Raw genomic sequence first — 18,398 nt, 5'->3', positions numbered from 1 at the left:
CAGCTGTGAAACCAAGACACGTCTGCTGACAGAGGTGGCCCTGATCCCTGAGCATCTTCCCAGGAGAGGTCGGAGCCCCTGTCTGCAGCACAGGACACAGACAGCCCCGCTGCTCCCCCCGGAGAGGAGAGGTGGGATGTGACAGGCTTCCCCCAGGTAAAGACCTGTGGGCAAAGGGAAGAGGTGCTGCCCACCTCCAGTCAATTAATAAATGCACTAATAAAGAAGAATGGCTGGGGGTTGCTCTCTGGCCCTAAAGGCGCTACTCATACCCATGCCTTTCTCTGTGCCCAGACGAGGTGGCTGTGTCCACCCCACCAGTAGCAGCCATCCATCTCTAGCCCATGCCATCTCCCCACTCACACCCCGCCATCACCTGGGATTGTGCTGGTGGCCAGGGCCACGATGCTCCCAGGGACTGTGCCCTCTGTCAGACAGCACAGAGGATGGCAAACCAGTGTGCCAAACCATGCCCTGGCCAGGTTTATTTACAGGTGGAGATGGGACAGCGATTTCTTCACGCAACTCCAGGCACAACCTCAGAAGACACCACATTCTGAGCACTCGCAGCAGGCTCATGTGAGCCCAAGTATATACCCTTGGTGTATCCATTGGGGTGCACGTGCACGCTGGGAGACTCTCCCCTGGCACCTTTAGGACATCTGCCCCCTGCTATAGCTACTGCCTTGTGAGCATCTCTGCCTGCACACTCGATGTGTCTAAGACAGAAGAGTTGTCACCCAAACCAAGCCCAGCAGAAGCACTTCAAGCAGCATCCCTCACACACCCATGTGCCTGGCATCTCTGATTGCCACATAGGGCAGGTGACTTTCCATCTTGGAAGATAAACGTGGCATTCTCCAAGGAGCCAAAATGATAGATGCCCACTGGCTTTGAAGGGGCAAAAATTTACTTTCCCTGTAAGTAGCAGGGATTTGTGCTTCAAAGGGAGTGTTACATAAGGATTTGCCCATTAAATTTGCCAAACGTGGCGTTTTGCACACCACTTTGGATGGAAAACCAGCCGTACGGGACCTGGCACGGCTGCAGGTTTAAGCAGGCAATGACTATTCCCCTCACGCGAGGATTCCAGCACCGAGCAAAGAGAAGGCTGCGGGGAGGTTTCTGAGCAGTGGAAACCCGCATCCAAAGACTCCGGGGGTCCGCAATAAAGGGAGCATTTACTCGTAACCAAACATAACAAACAACCTCGATTATCAGGGAAGTGCCAAAACTCTGGGAGCCACTGTCAGTCCCACCTGCCACACCCTCCCTTAGTGGAAATTCCCTGAGCGTTCCGAAGCCGTTCACACATCCCTCTCCAGCAACACATTACTTCTGAAGAGGGAGGCACACATGCTGAGTTACATATGTAAGTGAAACCATTCTCAGAAAGGCTGGCGAGGCTGCTTAGTTCCACCCGGTGTCACTTTTCTGTCAGATATATTTCAGCTATATTCTGTTTTCACACAGAGAATAGGGATCCCTGCAATGTAATTCCCTTCTCAGTTCCCTTTCTGGATAAAGCACAGCCTTTTCAAAGGAGTAACAGATTTGACAAATTTATAACCGATATCCCAGGAGAACGTTAGGGTTTGGAACAGAAATGTTCATACTTGAAGTTAGACAGCAGTTTAGTTTCCTGCTAATAATTTTCTTCTTGGATACAAAGGAACTTGTTTTGTTTTGTTTTGCTGTTTGGAAGCAGAGGGATGAGACACTGTTTTGACATTTATTCATAAACAGTACAGAAGCCCAGCTCGGAGCTGTGGCCATTGCCAGTCCTCGCAAATGCACATGGGTGCAATCTCCAGAGCTCCGAAGCCAGGCTGGGGAAGCAGCAGCTCCTACGCCGCGATGGAATCGGGGGGGGGGGGGGAGGAGGGCTTGCGGGGGGCCGCTCAGCACCCCCGGAGCTCCATACTGATCAGAGCACCCTGCGCTCAGCCTGCAAGGAGAGGTTTCAAAGCAGACAGGCGGGCAGAGTCCCCACACACCAGGATGAAGCTCCATGTCAGAAGTCTGGAAGTTTGTTCCTTCAACTCCTCCAAGGGCTTGGCCCAGGGATCAAGCCCCGTTGCAGAAAGCAAATTCCTGGACGAAGTAAATGTGATCAGCACATCGTGTAATCATGAAAAGCAAACTCCCAGCTGAAACATAGATCATCAGTGCACAGCATGAGCCTGTAAGTAACACAAATCCCGATCCAAACGCTCTGCTACCCCGCTGCCCCCATCGCACCAAGCTGCTGCTGCCTGGCAGGGAAAGCCCAGGAGCCGAACACCCAAGCAAGCCCAGTGAGGCAAGCTAGGCTCCCTGAGGAACACGACTTGCTGGATGCTGGTGCTATAAACCCCTCTGAGATGCCAACAGCTGCTTCTGCAGGAGCCTCCAAGGTTAACACGCCAACACACTGGGCGCACTTGCCAGATAAACCTCATGTCTTAAAACCCACCAAGCTCGTTTTAAGAGCAGGTCTCCAGGTGGCCTTTACAAGAGATGCGCTTTACAAACCACGCTGCCGCACTGCAGCCAAGCAACCTGAGCATTCCACGAAGGGTCTCTGTGAAGAACCAGCTTGGGGACCAAGCCCCGTGGGCAGCACACACAAGCCCACCTTGGACCTGAGCCCCCGACTCCCGTGCTCCAGGTCAGTGCTCTGCATGGGAAGCTTAACCCAGCGTCAGAGCAAATCCAGGTTTTCTGGGAACAGGTTTTTTGCTCGAGGGAATGCCTGTCTCTGAAACGTGTCCTTTCTGTGGCAGGAAAGAGTCCTGCCTGCCCCACAGACCCTATTTCTTTCAAATCTGTTGGTTGCTGATGTGCTTGCACACTGCCTCACCTTCTCACTGGCGTTTGCACTCCCACTGCAGAGAGCCACAGGCTGCTGGGGAGCCTGCCTCTGGCCACAGGGTGCAAACTGGGGCCACTGGAATTAAGGGGAGGAAAAAGATGCTTATGGATTTTCACCCAAATAGGAAAACTTTTTCCTCCACTCGGTGCTTGCCGCACTCAGTGCTGCAGCTCAGAGCTTGCTTTGCTCTTCTGAACTGCAGCACGTGTAGGAACCGGGAGGAAAATCAGGTGTCAGCATCTCTCTGGCAGCCCCAACTGGACCTGAATCTTGGGTGTTCACCTCCTTTCCATCAACATCTACTCCTCAGGCTCCATCTGCAGTGCAGGACAGTGGCGCGTCTACAAACATCCGAGATCCTTACAAAATGGAGCGGGCGCTGGGGCATCACACATTTACTATCGGACTAAGCTGCCTCCTCCTCCTCTGGGCCAGACCAGCTTAGCTTCAGGCTAGCGGTTGCAGGGAGACAGTGGTTGGGGTGGAAGGAAAAGGGCTTTCAGATAGTCCCATATACCTGTCACATGTGGCTTTTTTGATTCCCTGTTGTCTCCACCCAGCCACCACCAGAGCTGCCTCCAGGGACTCCATGGTCCAGCCCAGGGCTTTGTTCCCAGCTATCAGGGAGGCCAGGCACGCTGGCAACGGTATTTTTAGCCTCTGTCTCAGCTGCAGTGGTAAAGGTTAATACATCCCCCTCCTGTATTTGTTTGAGAGGCTCCAGAAGGAGGGGCAGAGCCTCTTTTACCTATTTAAATGCAGCAGGATGACAGAGGAGGTGGCTGTCACACATCTGCCCCCTTTCACACCCAGACAGCGCATCAGCTCTGCTACCAGCGTAGTCGGATCACTACGTGTGATCAGTGTTGAAAAGTAGAAGGAATGGTGAATACCTACTGTTGCCAGGTAACAGCATCCACCGTGCTGCCAGCCACTTTCATGAACCTATAGGAAACAGAGGAAGAAACCATATGAGCCCAATGTAGTCACAGGGGAAGTCCTAAAACAACCGATGCCCATCCTACCTCATGGGAAACCAAAGGCGGTCACCACACTCACAGGTTCTAATGAAACCTTTGCATCCTTAAATGGAAGGAATAAATGATACGTGATACAAATACCTGCAGCAAGCACAGCTGAGAATGACGAACTGGAACCCAACTGGCAGCAGAGCTCTGACCATCATTTTGGGGCAGGTAGGGAGAGCTCTCTGAGCACAACAGCATTTCAGGAACAAGATCCTGGGGTATGGACCTAGTTCTACGACTGCAGCAACCCTCAATAGTGATTAAAGTTTTAAATGCCCATCTTAAACTCAACATGTATTTAAGCTGAGGAACTCCTTGCCTGGACTCAAGGAAGGACTGGGAAAATGGAAAAAAAATGGAAGAAAAAACCAGCAAAGATGCCACCTCCAGCTCAGGAAGCCCCTGAGCATTGGAGAATGGGAGGAAAGGCTGGACAAATACTGCTACACGCTTCCTGGTTTTTTGCTGATCTTTCTTTGGCATTGGCTGTTAACAAACTGATGAGATTCCATCCTAGGTGCACTTGTGGTCTGTCCTGCCCCTGGGACTAACCACAGCCTTTCCATGCAGAAGGTTACAGTGAGTTGTATATATCTGTATTAGTCTCCTGATGGCTTGTGACCCAACTATCTTAAAGAAAATACACCTCCTCCAGAAAGCTCCTATTTGGGTCAGACCTGAGGCCACACAGGTCTATCTGTTTATGCTGCTGATGCCAAAAACCAAAGCAATTACTAATCTTGGGGACCATATGAGACCACCACAGCAGCAGCCCCTAGCACAGGCTTGCTTGCCATCCAAGATGGTCGCTCCCTGGTCCAGCAATCCAAACTACACCTTGGAAAACTGAGGCTCCCAGGAGGAAGCTCAAGCAGTCACTCTGTTCTTAGGCTTAGGAGCAGAGATCTGAAAACACACAAAGGCACACACCAACTGGGCAGGCAAGCTTTTCTGTTGGTGTAACATGCTAGCTGGTGCATTTTGGAAGGGCTAATGCACGCACACGGCAGGAGACTTCGGCTTGAGCAAGTGAATGTGGTGAGAAAGGAACCGATGCTGTATTGCCTCGGGCTGCTCTTTAGTGCACAGGGATCCCAGGAACACAACAGGCGTCACAGAATTGTCCTGACTCCACTGGGACACAGGGATGAGTCCCCCCAGGCCAGCCCCATGATCGAGGGTGGAGAAGGAATGTGAGGAGAGGTTTGTGAGGAGAGATGAGACCTTTCATCAGAGCAGTTGTCGTTCCAGGGAAGAGCAGCAAACTTTCCGGCACATGAGCCTCTAATCAGGTCTGAAACAAGAACAGCAAACTTCGGGCTAAATATAGCTCGGAAACAATCATTCTGACTTTAAATTAATGACGATGGTCAATTATAGACTGGGACAAAAGGGCAGCTGGACCCTGTGAAGCATAAGAGGCCACTGGCAAAGACAGCGGTAATAAATCGCTGTGGACAGAGAGGGAAGAGATACAATTAGAAATGGAAAAACAATAACGTGCTGTAAAACCCTGCAGCACTGACGCTTCCCCGATGCCGCTGCCTCGCAGCGCTGTGAGCTTCGGTTCCCAGGCTCGCCTTTCAGAAACCCTTTTACATTTCTCTCGAGAGTCAGGCCAGTGCCAGGGTGGTGGTTTGGGGGGTGGTTCCTCCCCAGCTTGGCAGGGTGAGGAATCCAGCTGGACCAGCCACAGTGAGGTGTGAACGCCGCGCAGCTCACACAGCTCATCTGGCTCAAAAGGAAAAGGGGATTTTGCAACTATTGCCACGGAGAGGCTGCTGTTCTCCAAAACTAAGTGTGCAGAAATATGCCAAAGGGATCAAAAAAAACCCGACTCCCGGGTTGTAAATGCTCAGTGCAGGGACTGCTGCCTGAAGTGGAATGCACGGAGTGTACGACAGTGAACTAATGAACTCTAAACTGAAATTATGAACACAACCTATATTGGGTCTGAAGATCAATATATTGCAATTGGGTTTGAAGATTAGCCAAGGTCAAATGCTTTACATTCTGGCTGCAAGACGAACCCTCCTGGACTTTACTAAATCACCTCTTGGGGCTCAGCTTGGCACTCTCCGCTCACAGCCCACACCCCTGAGCAGACTGAGCTCGGAGGAAGAAGTTCTTCGGTTTTCCTCACCCCCTTTCATAGCGCCTGCAGCCCTGCCGCGAACATACCCGCTCCAGCTGCCTCTGAGCAGGGACTGGAAAGCAAAGCAAACTCTCGGGATAACCTCCAACATGCCTGGAGCAGCAGCAGCAGGACATCCATCTGTCCCACCTCCCGTGTCCCCGGGAAGCTAAGTGACCTGCTGTTAAAAAGCTCCTGAGAAAACGTTCTAGGAACAGGCGTCACTCAGGCAGCACAGTGCAGACCAAAAGCAGGACAGAAAAGACCCTGGCTTGCTTACTGTTCCTCTTCTGTCTCCATAAGAGAGAAATAAATTGGTTAGTTCTAGTCTTTTTCAAATCTTCCCATAAAAACTCAAATTTTCCTTTTCATGCCTGCTTTTCTTTCTTTTCTTTCTTTTTCCTTTTATTGAGATTTTTGCAGGATGAGGTTCAAAAGTTCCTGGTAAAACTTCAAGTCCTGCCTTAAGGGTGGAGTTGTGCCTGGAGCACAACTGGAGATGACTTGGGCTTGGTCTCTGCCCTCCAGAGGGATCCTAGAGCAGCTCAACATCCAACAAGTGGCCCTGCACGAGCAAGAGATGAAAGCCCAGGGCAGGTGGAGATGCAGTGAGGCAAAGGTATCCGAATATCCTTGGCTTAGGAATACAGATGTTACTAATCCCTTTATTCCTGTAGCACCTGTGCTGCTCAAACCACAGATTTTGAGACCAGTGAAGATCCATACGGTCCAAATGACCAGTGCTGGCACATTTTAATCTGGGATTTCCTGGACTGTGTGATGTCCATGTGTGCAGCACAGGGCAGGCAGAGCAAACCAGACGTTTCCGGGAGGGCTCAGGTCCCTGCACATGTGCTGCACAGATGGGCTGGGCTGGCGCAGTAAATCTGCCATTTTCCTCCACACTGGCCTTTCTCTGTAAGCACGAATTGACCCCCCAGTGCCTGTGCACTAAATCCCACCCCCCCATCCCGGAACAGTGGAACAAGCCGAGCCCGTGCTGTGCAGGCAAACGTGGGCAACTCCTGCAGCGATGCCCCAAAATTGGTGTGGGTGGCAGCCCCAGGGCATGCTCGCGTGGTATCGTATCCCTGACTGGACTTCCACACATCAGAAGCCTGGGCAAATGTAAAAATCCTCAAATTCTGCTGAGGCAGCACGTCTAGATGGGAAAACAGAACACGTTGTGTGGAGGAACAGGAGCCTCAGGCAGGGAGTTTGTGATTCTGAGGATCAGACAGAGTTACTGAGCTCAGCTACATCCATCTCCTTACCCTTGCACCGCCTGTGTGCCAGCATCCCACGCCAGCATTACTACTTGTGGGGCCTGTGTTGAGCTAGAACGTAGAAAGCTTAAGCTTTTTTTTTTAAACAAGCACTGAGAAAAATGTAGTTTAAAATTGCTCAGTCACCCAAACAGTTCACAGCTCCGTCCCAGAAATGGTAATAGTGGCACACGCTGGGACGGCACCTCACAGGTCAGGAATGAGCTGCGTGAGAGCGGGGCAGGAGAACTGCAACACCGTGAGATGGTACTGATACCACAACTCTATATTGTGAAACCGTGGCTCAAATCCGACCCTTCCCGGAGCGAGCCACATCTCCCAGGATCGCAATTTTCAGCTGAGTTTGGGCACGTTTCTGTAATAGATCTCCTGTCCTGATTCAATACTTGCCAGTCATGGAGCAACTACTGCAACCTTAAGCAAATTGCTCCCATGGTTAATTAGCCTCCAAGTGCGTTATTTCTCATCTGAATGTGTCTGGCTTCAGCTTCCAGCCACTGGAACTTCCTAGGCTTATTCCTGGTACATTAAAGAGCCATCTGCATTTGGAAATCTCTTTCCCATGCAGGTAATTGCAGATTGTCATCCTTGAAATAACTAAAAAAAAGCTTATCTTGTTACAAAGAATGCAGCTGCACAAGAAGACAAGTTACTGTGGTACAGGCTCCCAGCTGCTTTAGCATTATCCTCTGAAACCTAGGTAGTGGACTTCACAAACACGGGTTATTTCATCTGCTGCTCCCTGGAGTCCTACCAAAGCAAACTGACCCCCCTCAAGCCCCAAATGCAGAAGTAACACCGTCCTGCCTGTGGTGCCGTGGTGGGTCCCTAGAGCTGGATGGTAGATCTCTGCCCTTCGAGCCAACAGTGATGGGTAGAAATAGCTGTATCCTGCATCTGTATTGGCTGGTGAGGGGGTCTAAGGTACAGGCTTCACCTGCTGACTTCTTCAGGTTCCAGAAGCACAATCAAACACCCGCAGCAGCAGAGACAGGCACTAAACCAAACTCATCCCAGCTGCTGCAAAGGCTTTGACCTGCAGTGCCAAATTTCAGTTTGCGGATTTCAGTCTGGGGAACAGAACCTGGTGGGATGTACGTATAAATCTGCTGCTATGTAGTATCCTCTCTCTGCTCAGCATCACCAACCTGATCTACGGTAGGGCTGCACAAGCCTTCTAGCAAAGAGGGCTTTATGTTCCAGACTAACCCACCCAGCCTTGGTAATCTGCACTCCAGGGACTCTGGAGGTTGGATTTGAACCATGATGTGGCATTACTGCTGATGCTTTTTCCTACCATTGATTTGTCCAGTCCCTTTCTGAACACACGCCTTTGGCCTCCACAATACCCTCTGACGATGACTTCTACAATGCCATTGTGTACCACGTGAAAAAGCTTCTTCCTTCTTTCCAAAGCTTCCTTCCAAATTACTTTCTGCACTGGGGAAGTAAACACCCCGTTCACAGGCTCCTGGGCCTCGATAACGCTCCCTCTGAGCTGTCTGTCTTCTGAGCTGAAGATGCACAGCCTATTTAATCTCTTCTCATGTGAAAACATCACATACCTTCACACAGCCTTGCCTCCTCTCCCTGTAACCCTCCTGGTTCTATTATACCTTTTCTTAGATGAAATGACTAAGATTGTAGATAGCGATCAGGATGAAGGTACACTGTGTACTTCTACAGAGGCATAATCTCATCTATGTCTTTTCTTACCCATTTTGTTCTTCCTATACAGGTGACTGTGATTTTGGCATTCCAGCCATCCAGATCAAGCTTCAGCCACAATGACTACCTTAACCCTTTCCTCCTGAAAGAGCAATAGCTAAATCCTTTGCTTATATTTCAGATTCTTGACCCTGCTACATAGCCAACTGCAAAATGCCTCATCATATCCTTCACACCTCATTTCAATGTATTTATGAATGGATTCACTCATAAGTTCAATGCTACCAGAGCTTGAGTTCATGCTGCAGTGACCTCCTCCTCCCTTTGTATCATTAGTTTAATGTTGCTTGTCTTGTGGCTTGATTTTTTGCACAAAATTCTTCCTCTGGACCTATTCAGTGTCCCAGCACAGTCTGTGCCACCAGCCTTGCGGCAGCTTGGAGAAGGGTGAAGCTTCTGGCTCTGCTGACCGAGACACGCTCACCTCTGCAGCATCACTGAAGAGCCCCAGACCAATACAGCAAGGACTTTTAAAGAACGTCTAACAGCCAAAACAGAACTTCTAAAAATGCAGTGCTTACAAGTCCCCTGTGTTGAACAGGGTAGAAGTCCTTGTCAGCAAGAGTACAGGACAAATGCCTACATTTCTTCCTGAAACCCACCCAGAGTCCTTCCCTCTGACAGATACCACCTCTTACTCCAGGCTCTCCTTGTTTCTCTTCCCTGCTTGAATCTAAATAAACAAGCTCTGTCCATACGCTGTCTTTGGCTGCTGCTCCAGAACAATTAGCAGATAAAAAACAATGCCTGGAGTGACGGATGTGTGCTGGACAACAGGGTGCCCACGAGCCAGCAATGAGCCCTTGTGGCCAAGAAAGCCAATGGCATCCTGGGGTGCATCAGGAAGAGTGTGACCAGCAGGTGGAGGGAGGTCATCCTGCCCCTCTGCTCTGCCCTGGGGAGGCCCCATCTGGAGCACTGGGTCCAGTTCTGGGCTCCCCAGTTCCAGAAGGACAGGGAACTGCTGGAGAGGGTCCAGCAGAGGGCTACAAAGATGATGAGGGGCCTGGAGCATCTCTCTGATGAGGAAAGGCTGAGGGACTTGGGTCTTTTTAGTCTGGAGAAGAGAAGACTAAGGGGGCATCTGATCAACGCCTATAAATACTTTAAGGGTGGGTGTCAGGAGGATGGGGCCAGTCTTTTTTCAGTGGTGCCAAGGGACAGGACAAGAGGCCACAGGCACAAACTTGTACATAAGAAGTTCCACCTAAACATGAGGAGGAACTTCTTTCCTGTGAGGGTGGCAGAGCCCCGGAACAGGCTGTCCAGAGAGGTGGTGGAGTCTCCGTCACTGGAGACATTCCAAACCCACCTGGACACGTTCCTGTGGGACCTGCTGTGGGTGGACCTGCTCTGGCAGGGGGTCGGACTAGATGATCTCCAGAGGTCCCTTCCAACCCCATATCATTCTGTGATTCTGTGACCTGCTCAGATAGTCACAGCCCTCTTCACCTCATGATGGCACAGACACAAGGCATGGGCAGTCACCATAAAAATACTAACAAAGACTCTCCCATTTTTTGCACCTTGATTTTGCTTTGGTCTCTGGTTATGTTGGACACCAAGTGTCCGACCTGTGCCATTTCATGAGCTATAAGCTAACACCTTTCTCTACCACATAAGCGCCAACATGAGAGCCTGGGCCTGGGCTTGGTTTGTGGATGCAGGGAGCAGGGCTGAGGACTGGGACAGGTTTTAGCCTGACCCCTACCTGGGCTGCCCACAGATAATCAAGACATCATCTCCATGCCCCCTTCTGACCCTGCCATATCCACAGCTGACAGGGAGGAGGGCTTCATCACCGCTTCGTGACCTTTATGGGCTCCATTCAGAGCACTGTAGGATGATATCATCACCAAAAGGAGACAAAGTGACCCAGAGGGGTGGGTAACTCTCCACAGGTGCTACAAATCAGGAGTCCGAGGCAGTAAAATCATGAAGGATGAGAAACTCTTGTGCCTTGTGAGGTGTGGGCACCTCCTCACCTGCTGCTGCTGCCTGGCTGGAGGTGCTGTGGCTCTCTGTGACCAGAGGGTGGATGTGCAACAGGGACAGCAGCAGCAAGAAAGGTCCAAGGAAGCTGGAAAGAGGGCAGACAGAAAGCCAAAGAGGCAGCAGGTCTGGTGCCTCTGAGAGTTGGGAGATGAGGAGATAGAGAAAGGCTGTAGCTCCAGATAAGAACGATTTTCACTTCTCTGGTGGCTTTGGCGGGCTCAGGACCTGAAGTGGCCAAAGAGCATCAATAACAGCCAGCCTAGCGTGACACAAGTGCCTGCCAGCCCTTATCCTCCAGGCACTGCAGCTCCTGCTGTGGTGGAGGTAACATCCTGGTGCTTGTGAGGTTCCAGTGGCAAAAACTAGGCTACCCCAGCTGAGGAACAACAGGTCATGAGAGCCCCTAACCAAATCTGCCCAGATGTGCTGGCCGAAGTTTTGTACCAAATGTTCTGAGTTTTAACGCACGTTAGCATCTCTTCTTCCTAATAGCTTTCCCTCGTGTTTCTTCTCTTCCAGCACCGAGTGTGTGATTCAGTCATGCATTAACCTTTGTTTCTGATTCCTGATCTGCTGTTAAAACCTATGTTAATTCCTTAGAATCTCACAATTTTTTCCCCAAGCCAATTCTAAGCAGTTCTGGGATTCCTGTACCCACAGACGCAGTAGGTAGCTAACATGGTCTGCTCTCCAACAGCTCAGGCTGCATGAATGGTCTAATTAACACCTCATCAAACTCATCTGTTGGTTGTGCCTGGAGAAATTCCCTCTTGCACCTGTGTGTTCACAAGACTCCATTTCTAGCCTCCCGCACAGAAGGCCCCAGGCTTGGGAGCAATGCTCCATCACTGTGGAGCTCATCCTTACATCAGCAGGAGAGGTCCTGGTCCAGGCTCCAGGACTTGCCAGCCCAGAGTGACAGGGACACACTCTATGGAATGCAGGGTGGTGCCAGAGCTCAGGACCAGTCAGTTGGCAGTGAAGAATGTGCAAAACCCATGCTGCTGCCTTTCCTGCTGCCTTGCCGTATCCTGCCTCCAGCATCAGAAAGTGTGTAGGTTTCACCCAGCACAGCTCAGTGTCACCTGCCTAAGGACAGCCTTTGCAGTGGGACAGCATGCACACCCCACTACATGCTCCAAACCTTCAGGTGCCTGATCTGCGCTCGTCATCTGGCCTGTCTAGCAGACCCCAGAATCATAGAATGGTCAGAGTTGGAAGGGACCTTAAAGATCATCCAATTCCAACCCCCCTGCCCTGGGCAGGGACACCTCCCACCAGACCAGGTTGCTCCAAGCCCCATCCAGCCTGGCCTTGAACCCCTCCAGGGATGGGGCAGCCACAGCTTCTCTGGGCAACCTGGGCCAGGCTCTCACCACCCTCACAGGAAAAAATTTCTTTCTAGTATCTAAAACCGTTACCCCTCATCCTGTCACTCCCTCCCCATCTCTCCTGTAGCCCCTTCAGGTACTGGAAGGCCGTTATAAGGTCTCCCCAGAGCCTTTTCTTCTCCAGACTGAACAACCCCAACTCTCTCAGCCTGTCTTCACAGCAGAGGTGCTCCAGCCCTCGGAGCATTTTCATGGCCCTCTGCTGGACCCGTTCCAACAGGTCCATGTCCTTCCTGTGCTGAGGACTCCAGAGCTGGACACAGTATTCCAGGTGGGGTCTCACGAGCGCAGAGTAGAGGGGTAGAATCACCTCCCATGACCTGCTGGCCACACTTCTCTTGATGCAGCCCAGGATGGGGTTGGCTTTCTGGGCTGCCAGCGTGCACTGCCGGCTCATGTCAAGCTTCTCATCCACGAGCACCCCCAAGTCCTTCTCCTCAGGGCTGCTCTCCAGCCATTCTCCACCCAACCTGTATTTGTGCCTGGGATTGCCATGTCCCAGGTGCAAGGTGGGAGAAAGGTGGCGTCCCAGGAGGGGTTCAGTCCCACCCTGTCCTGGAGGACAGGCCCTAGGATTGGGTCAGAATGGCCCTGGAGGTGTCCATCTCCCACCACTGAGATAGACAGAGCCTGGTGCATGGCAGAGTGCAATGCCCAATTCACGCTGGCACTACCATTATTGCAGGAAAAGGTTTAAATATAAAGAATAAGTTTAGCTTGGTTGCTTGAGATAATTGTTAAACAATAGACTACAGTGTTTGGAACACAGAGCATGCAACAGGAAAATGTAATTCTAGGTAGTACTTCACAATGAGACTATTCTGAGTGTTTCAGCACCTAAGGTAACTCCAGAGGCTTTCCTTGGAGAACATCAAACTCCATCTTCTACTGTCAGACATCACACTCCCTGGGCCTCTCTGAGCTCTCCTCTCCCACTTCAGCTCATTTCCATTATTTCACCCACCAAAACCCTCTTCCTCACTTTGTCTGACAGAGCACTGCTTGCCTGGCAGACTAATCCGCCCACCCTGTCTTCTCCTCTTAGGGTGTCTCATCTCCCCCCTCCAGCCTTACTTAACACTTGAGCCATAATCTTCCACTTGGCATATCTCTTCCTACCAGGCTGACTTCTGCTGTTCATCGCATTTTTTAAAATAAGAGCAAAACTTGGCAGATTTCATGTCATCAGGACTATTAACCGCACACACTTTATTTGCTCGGCAGCGTTCATCTTACCGTGAGCACTACATAGACCATCCATAGTGGTCTAGCAAGGCAGACAGCAGGCTTGCCATTGAGAGCACCTTCCTAAATTCCTCCTCCTCTCTCCTGCTTGCTGACTGTGTGGGCCTCATTCAGGATCCCGGGAGGCACGTCCTGGCCGTGACAGCCCCAGGCGCACGCTGAGCCACATCCCATTGACCAGTTCTGCAATGCTCCTGCAGAAGGCAGAGCTCTCGGTAGCACTAACCCAGAGTGGTGAAGAGACCTCAGGGAGCTGCTGGGAATAAAGCTCACGCTGTCAGGCAGCTCAGGCACTGGGGTTTATTTGTTTGTCCTTTGGCAACCCCATTTCCAAATACTGCAAATGAGCGTTTAGCCCTTTGTCTTTGTGTAATCAGACTTGTTCCTCCTCTCTACGACCTGCCTGGCAATAATGGGGTCTTTATGTGGAAAGACAAGCAGCTCTTGTTTCACAGGACCCCGTGGGCTGTGAGGCCACGCAGGCACGTGCCGCTCGCCATCCGCTGCAGACGCCAGGGTTCGGAGAGCAGGACACCCGGTTTCTCTACGGTACGGAGACACCACTTTGAGCGCCCGTGGGCCAGCACCACCCTGGCAGGCAGGGATGGCAGCAGAGAAACAGCTTGGAGAGCAGGCATGCTCGTTACAGCTCCTTCAGACCAATGTGGGGGTCTGGAGAGTTCCCACCACCCCATCACCAGGGTTGCTCAAACCCTCGCTCTTACCTCCCTTCCCTCTCATTCGAGATGGTGTTTTTGCCATCCTCCCCATCAAATTGTACGCTACAGCCTCACTCCCGGGGTCACCGTCAGTCAGAGCAGGGCTCCAACAACGCAGAGCTGCCGGACCACCCTGCCCCTGTGTCTCGACTCTTCCGACCCCTCTTCCTCAGGACCCGGCTGCGGCGCACGGAGGGCAAACGCAGCAGTAGGACTTCCCTTTCTCTAAGAGCCTCTTGGCTCCCATCCCCGTTGTTTTCCTTATTCAGCCCGCTCCTCCCGGCGCTAATAGATTTCCTGCTGATCAAGGCTACTACAGCATTTTGTAACTCCCCCCCTCCTCCCCGCCACGCTGAAGGCCGGGGCTGCAGCGAGCGATGCGCCCGTACGGCATCGGCGGCAGCCCATGCGGTGGGCGCAGGGGCTGCTCCCCCCCTGCTGTCAGCGGGAGGGATGCTGGCGTCGCAGCTGGTCCCACCAGCTTTATGGTCTCTTTGCGCTGCTGCAGCAAAGCTGAGAATCTGGCCCCGGCTCCCTCCCTGCCTCGCCGGGGACTGCATCAGTGTGCTGTTTATTGTTTCTGCCAGATCATTCATGCAGATGTTAATGAACGCTAGACCCAGCTTTGCTCCCAGCAGAGTCCCTTCCACACCTCCCCCTGCCCAGCCCTCTGCACTGGAGTTTCTGTTTACAGTCCTGCAGGGAATTTCCCCTCTGCTGCAAGGTCTTGGAGCTGCGCAGTCCCAATTCCTGCTGCCAGCAGGCTCCCACACCTCCCTGGTTCCTGTAGCTCTCCAATGTCACCTCCAAGTGTCTGCGTCCCTCACTGTCACCATTCCTTCTCCACCTCTGGCCTCCCCAAACTAGAGACATGCCAATTGTCCTGGGAGGGAGCAGAGGGCTTGGCTTGCTACAGGTTCTTCCTCTGCACTGATGGAGAAAGCACAGAGAGAAGCAGCCACCAAAGGGGAAGAGCAAAGCAATTTGTCCAGGTGGACTTTGAGACAACACCTACACTGGTAGGTGGTGCCAGGACCCACCTCCTGGCTCTGAAACCCACATGCAGGCACCAGCCCGCGGCCGCATCACTACGTTATCTTCACATCCAAGCCAGGTGGGCACCTCAGGCTGCCTGTGACTGTGAAATGCTGGGAATACTTGGGAGAGTGTTAGTCAGCCCAGCCCAAAATCCCAGCAGGGACCTCTGCAGAAGTTTAGCAGCACAGACGACCATGTCCCCAACCCCCTGGTGGTGGCCACTGCACAGAGCCTCGCTGTCCTGGCAGCTCTTGGATGTTGAGAAGCCAAAGAGCAAGTCTACCTGCTGCAAAGGGTATCAATCTCAGGAGGGGTTTCTGATCTCTTCTTGATCAAAGCAACATCACTTACCCTTCCAGGAGAGCGATGACATTCTTTCTGGGCCTCCCAATGTTTGGCCCATAGAGGTTTGCTCTGGAATAAGTGCGGATAAGCTGCAGCAGGCTTCTCAGCTGGATGTAGTCCTTCCCCAGCTGGCTGCCGTTCACCGAGCGGCCGATCAGGGTCCGATAGTTATTGGGCTCTGGGAAAATAAAAATAGACAAGCAAGGCTTGCCAGCTCTGCTCCTTCATCCATGCTTCCGGAGAGAGACACACAGCTCACAGGCTGTCACACAGCTTGAGCTCCACAGAGCTGCCTGCCTGCTCTGCGGAGCCGCAGAAGGAGCCTTGGAGGTGTTGGTGAGGGCCATCTCTCACTCTCCTGTGCCAGCATCACCTCCCACGTCCCTTTTGCTGTGTGCTGGGTGAAGGACCTGCAGCTTGGTGTCACGCTCTTGTCCCTGTAGGGCCCCCCCACTTCCCCTGGCACTGCAGCCACCACACAAGTCCATACAGCTGTTGGTCTGCCCACCCCAGGACCAGTTATACCCAGTAGCCAGGGCAAAAGAATTTCATGTGTGTAATACCAACTGATGGAAACATCCAGCTCAGGTGCAAACACGAGCCAGGTCTGTCTTAGAGATGGTGCTGCCTTATAGCAGGGGGTCTTGAAAATCCTCTGAACCTACATTGGCAAAACACCCCGGGGCCCGGGATTTGCGAATGTCCCTTTCCAAAAGGGAATACCTTTCTGCTACAGTGAGCTCTGTTCCCGTGACTCTCCCGTTCCCACACTCACCGTTGCCCAGCTCCCAGGAGATGTTGTACTTCTTGCTGGCACTGTACTTCAGCAGGCTGAGAGCGTTGGAGCTGTTCCAGGAGTTGTTGGGGTTTCGGCGCAAAGCATTCAGTGCAAAGATCAGGTGAAGGCCAGAGCAGTCAGCAAAGTTATAGAGTTTGTCTAGAGACCTGGCTGGGAAGAAACAAAAAACAGCTTGTAATTCAAATGAAAGCTAGTTCCAGGGAGGTTCAAATGATCCCGCTGTCCATCAGACCTTGGCTTCTGTGTAGGATGAGCCAGGGTCAAATGCCATCCCCGCGACATCTGTAACCACAGAAAAGCACCTGACCTTTGAAACCGGGATAGGATTCCAAGTGTGGGCTTATCTCCTTCCAGCATGAAACTTGGATGCCCTCCACCACCGTGTCAGAGCTAGGGGCCATGTTACCAGAGACAAGTGACTTTATAACATCTCTTTTCATCTGCTCTTGGCAAGGAAAGTTGAGGCTTTTCTGTGCTTATCCTGCCTTGTGTCTCTTTCAGAGCAGATCCCTGCAGCGCCTGGGGAGCAGAGGAGGAGGTCACCAGCCCCCCCAGCCACCTCTCCTGCACGCTGCCACAGCCTGTCCAGGTCCCACAGACCCCTGAGCAGTAACCAAGCCCCAGCAATAATCAGGCAGAGCCTCTAAGGTGTGCACCACACACCAGGCTCCTCAAGAGGAACTTCGTGAGCTCGGGGAGAGAGGAGGGCTCCCTGCCTGGTGACAGCACGGCCAAGCCCTGCTGCCGGGGGAGTCCTCCGGGGGTGCTGGCGTCTTTGCGGGATTCGTGCCCAACCTGCTGGTCCCAAAGCTCCCCAGCTGGCACCTCCCCTGCCGTGCTGTGGCCTTGATGAGCAGCGGGGCACCAGCCAGCAGCAGAAGCAGAGACCAAAGAAAGACCTGATGCACTGTTCAGGGAGGAGCGACATTAGCACAGGGCGCTGCCGGGGGAGCCAAAATACTTAATACCTTTTTTTTTTTTGCTTCAATCTTCCCTAAAAACTCAAGTGCAATCAAATGTCTGATGAAGCTAACGCCAGTGTTAGCAGGATAAGAACTCACGCGACAGCAAGAGGAGATTTTGATAGAAAGTAATTAGATAACTGTGGTGTTTTCAATCATCCCTGCCTGTTGAACTGCATCCCAGGACACTCAGCAAGCTTCCTGAAGCAGCCTTGGAGATGCATCCACTTAACTGTGAGGAGCCACTGGGGATGGGGAGGTTCCAGGGGGTTGGAGAGGGCAGACCAAGGGCTCTGCTTTCAGAAGAGGGGAAGGAGGCGCTGGGGAGTTACAGAGTAGGCAGACCAGCTTCAGGTCCCAGAAAAATACTTGGATAAATAATCAAGCTGCTTGTCAGCACTTACAAAATATAAGGAGATGATCAACAGCCACAGGAATGTGTCAAGAACAAATCACGCTGAAGCAATCTACTGACAGGAGAGAAGGGCTTGCGGGCAGCAAAGCAGCCATTTAGGTCTTATACCTTGATGGTTTTTGAGGCTTTTGACAAGATTGCACACGATGTTCTCTCCAGAAAGGGAGGTAATCCTCATGTAGACTGAGCTGCGGAGAAATACGCTCACCGAGAGCAGCTACCAGTAATTTGCTGTTATACTGAAGGGTCCAGGCATCCTGCTCTGGGTCTCTTTACACGTTTCCACGTGTAAAGGGCCGGAGGATACACACATCAGGCTTGCTGCGGCACTAAGGTACTAGCATGCACCACCACGGCCAAGGGGGCTGAAGGGGGTGGAGAGGAGGTGATTGCACGCTCGGGAAATTGCTCTAAGCCCAGGGGCGATGCTCTCAGACTCCCCGTGCCTGCCCTGCTGGA

The 18,398-nt window shown here is 52.1% G+C and overlaps 1 protein-coding gene across 1 annotated transcript in view; it reads right to left on the bottom strand.

Annotated features, from left to right (window-relative positions):
* HPSE2 (heparanase 2 (inactive)) overlaps positions 1-18,398 on the bottom strand; it is a 115,859-nt gene that overhangs the window by 23,960 nt on the left and 73,501 nt on the right. The window contains exons 4-6 of the mRNA XM_074159058.1: positions 16,539-16,712; positions 15,770-15,941; positions 3,752-3,799 (exon numbers count right to left, since the gene is read on the bottom strand). Of these exons, the coding sequence (XP_074015159.1) occupies positions 3,752-3,799; positions 15,770-15,941; positions 16,539-16,712 (394 nt within the window). The remainder of the gene's footprint in view (positions 1-3,751; positions 3,800-15,769; positions 15,942-16,538; positions 16,713-18,398) is intronic.

The sequence above is a fragment of the Numenius arquata genome, chromosome 15 (genome assembly GCF_964106895.1).
Source record: "Numenius arquata chromosome 15, bNumArq3.hap1.1, whole genome shotgun sequence".
Taxonomy (NCBI): Eukaryota; Metazoa; Chordata; class Aves; order Charadriiformes; family Scolopacidae; genus Numenius; species Numenius arquata.
This window is presented reverse-complemented; position numbering and strand designations above follow the sequence as displayed.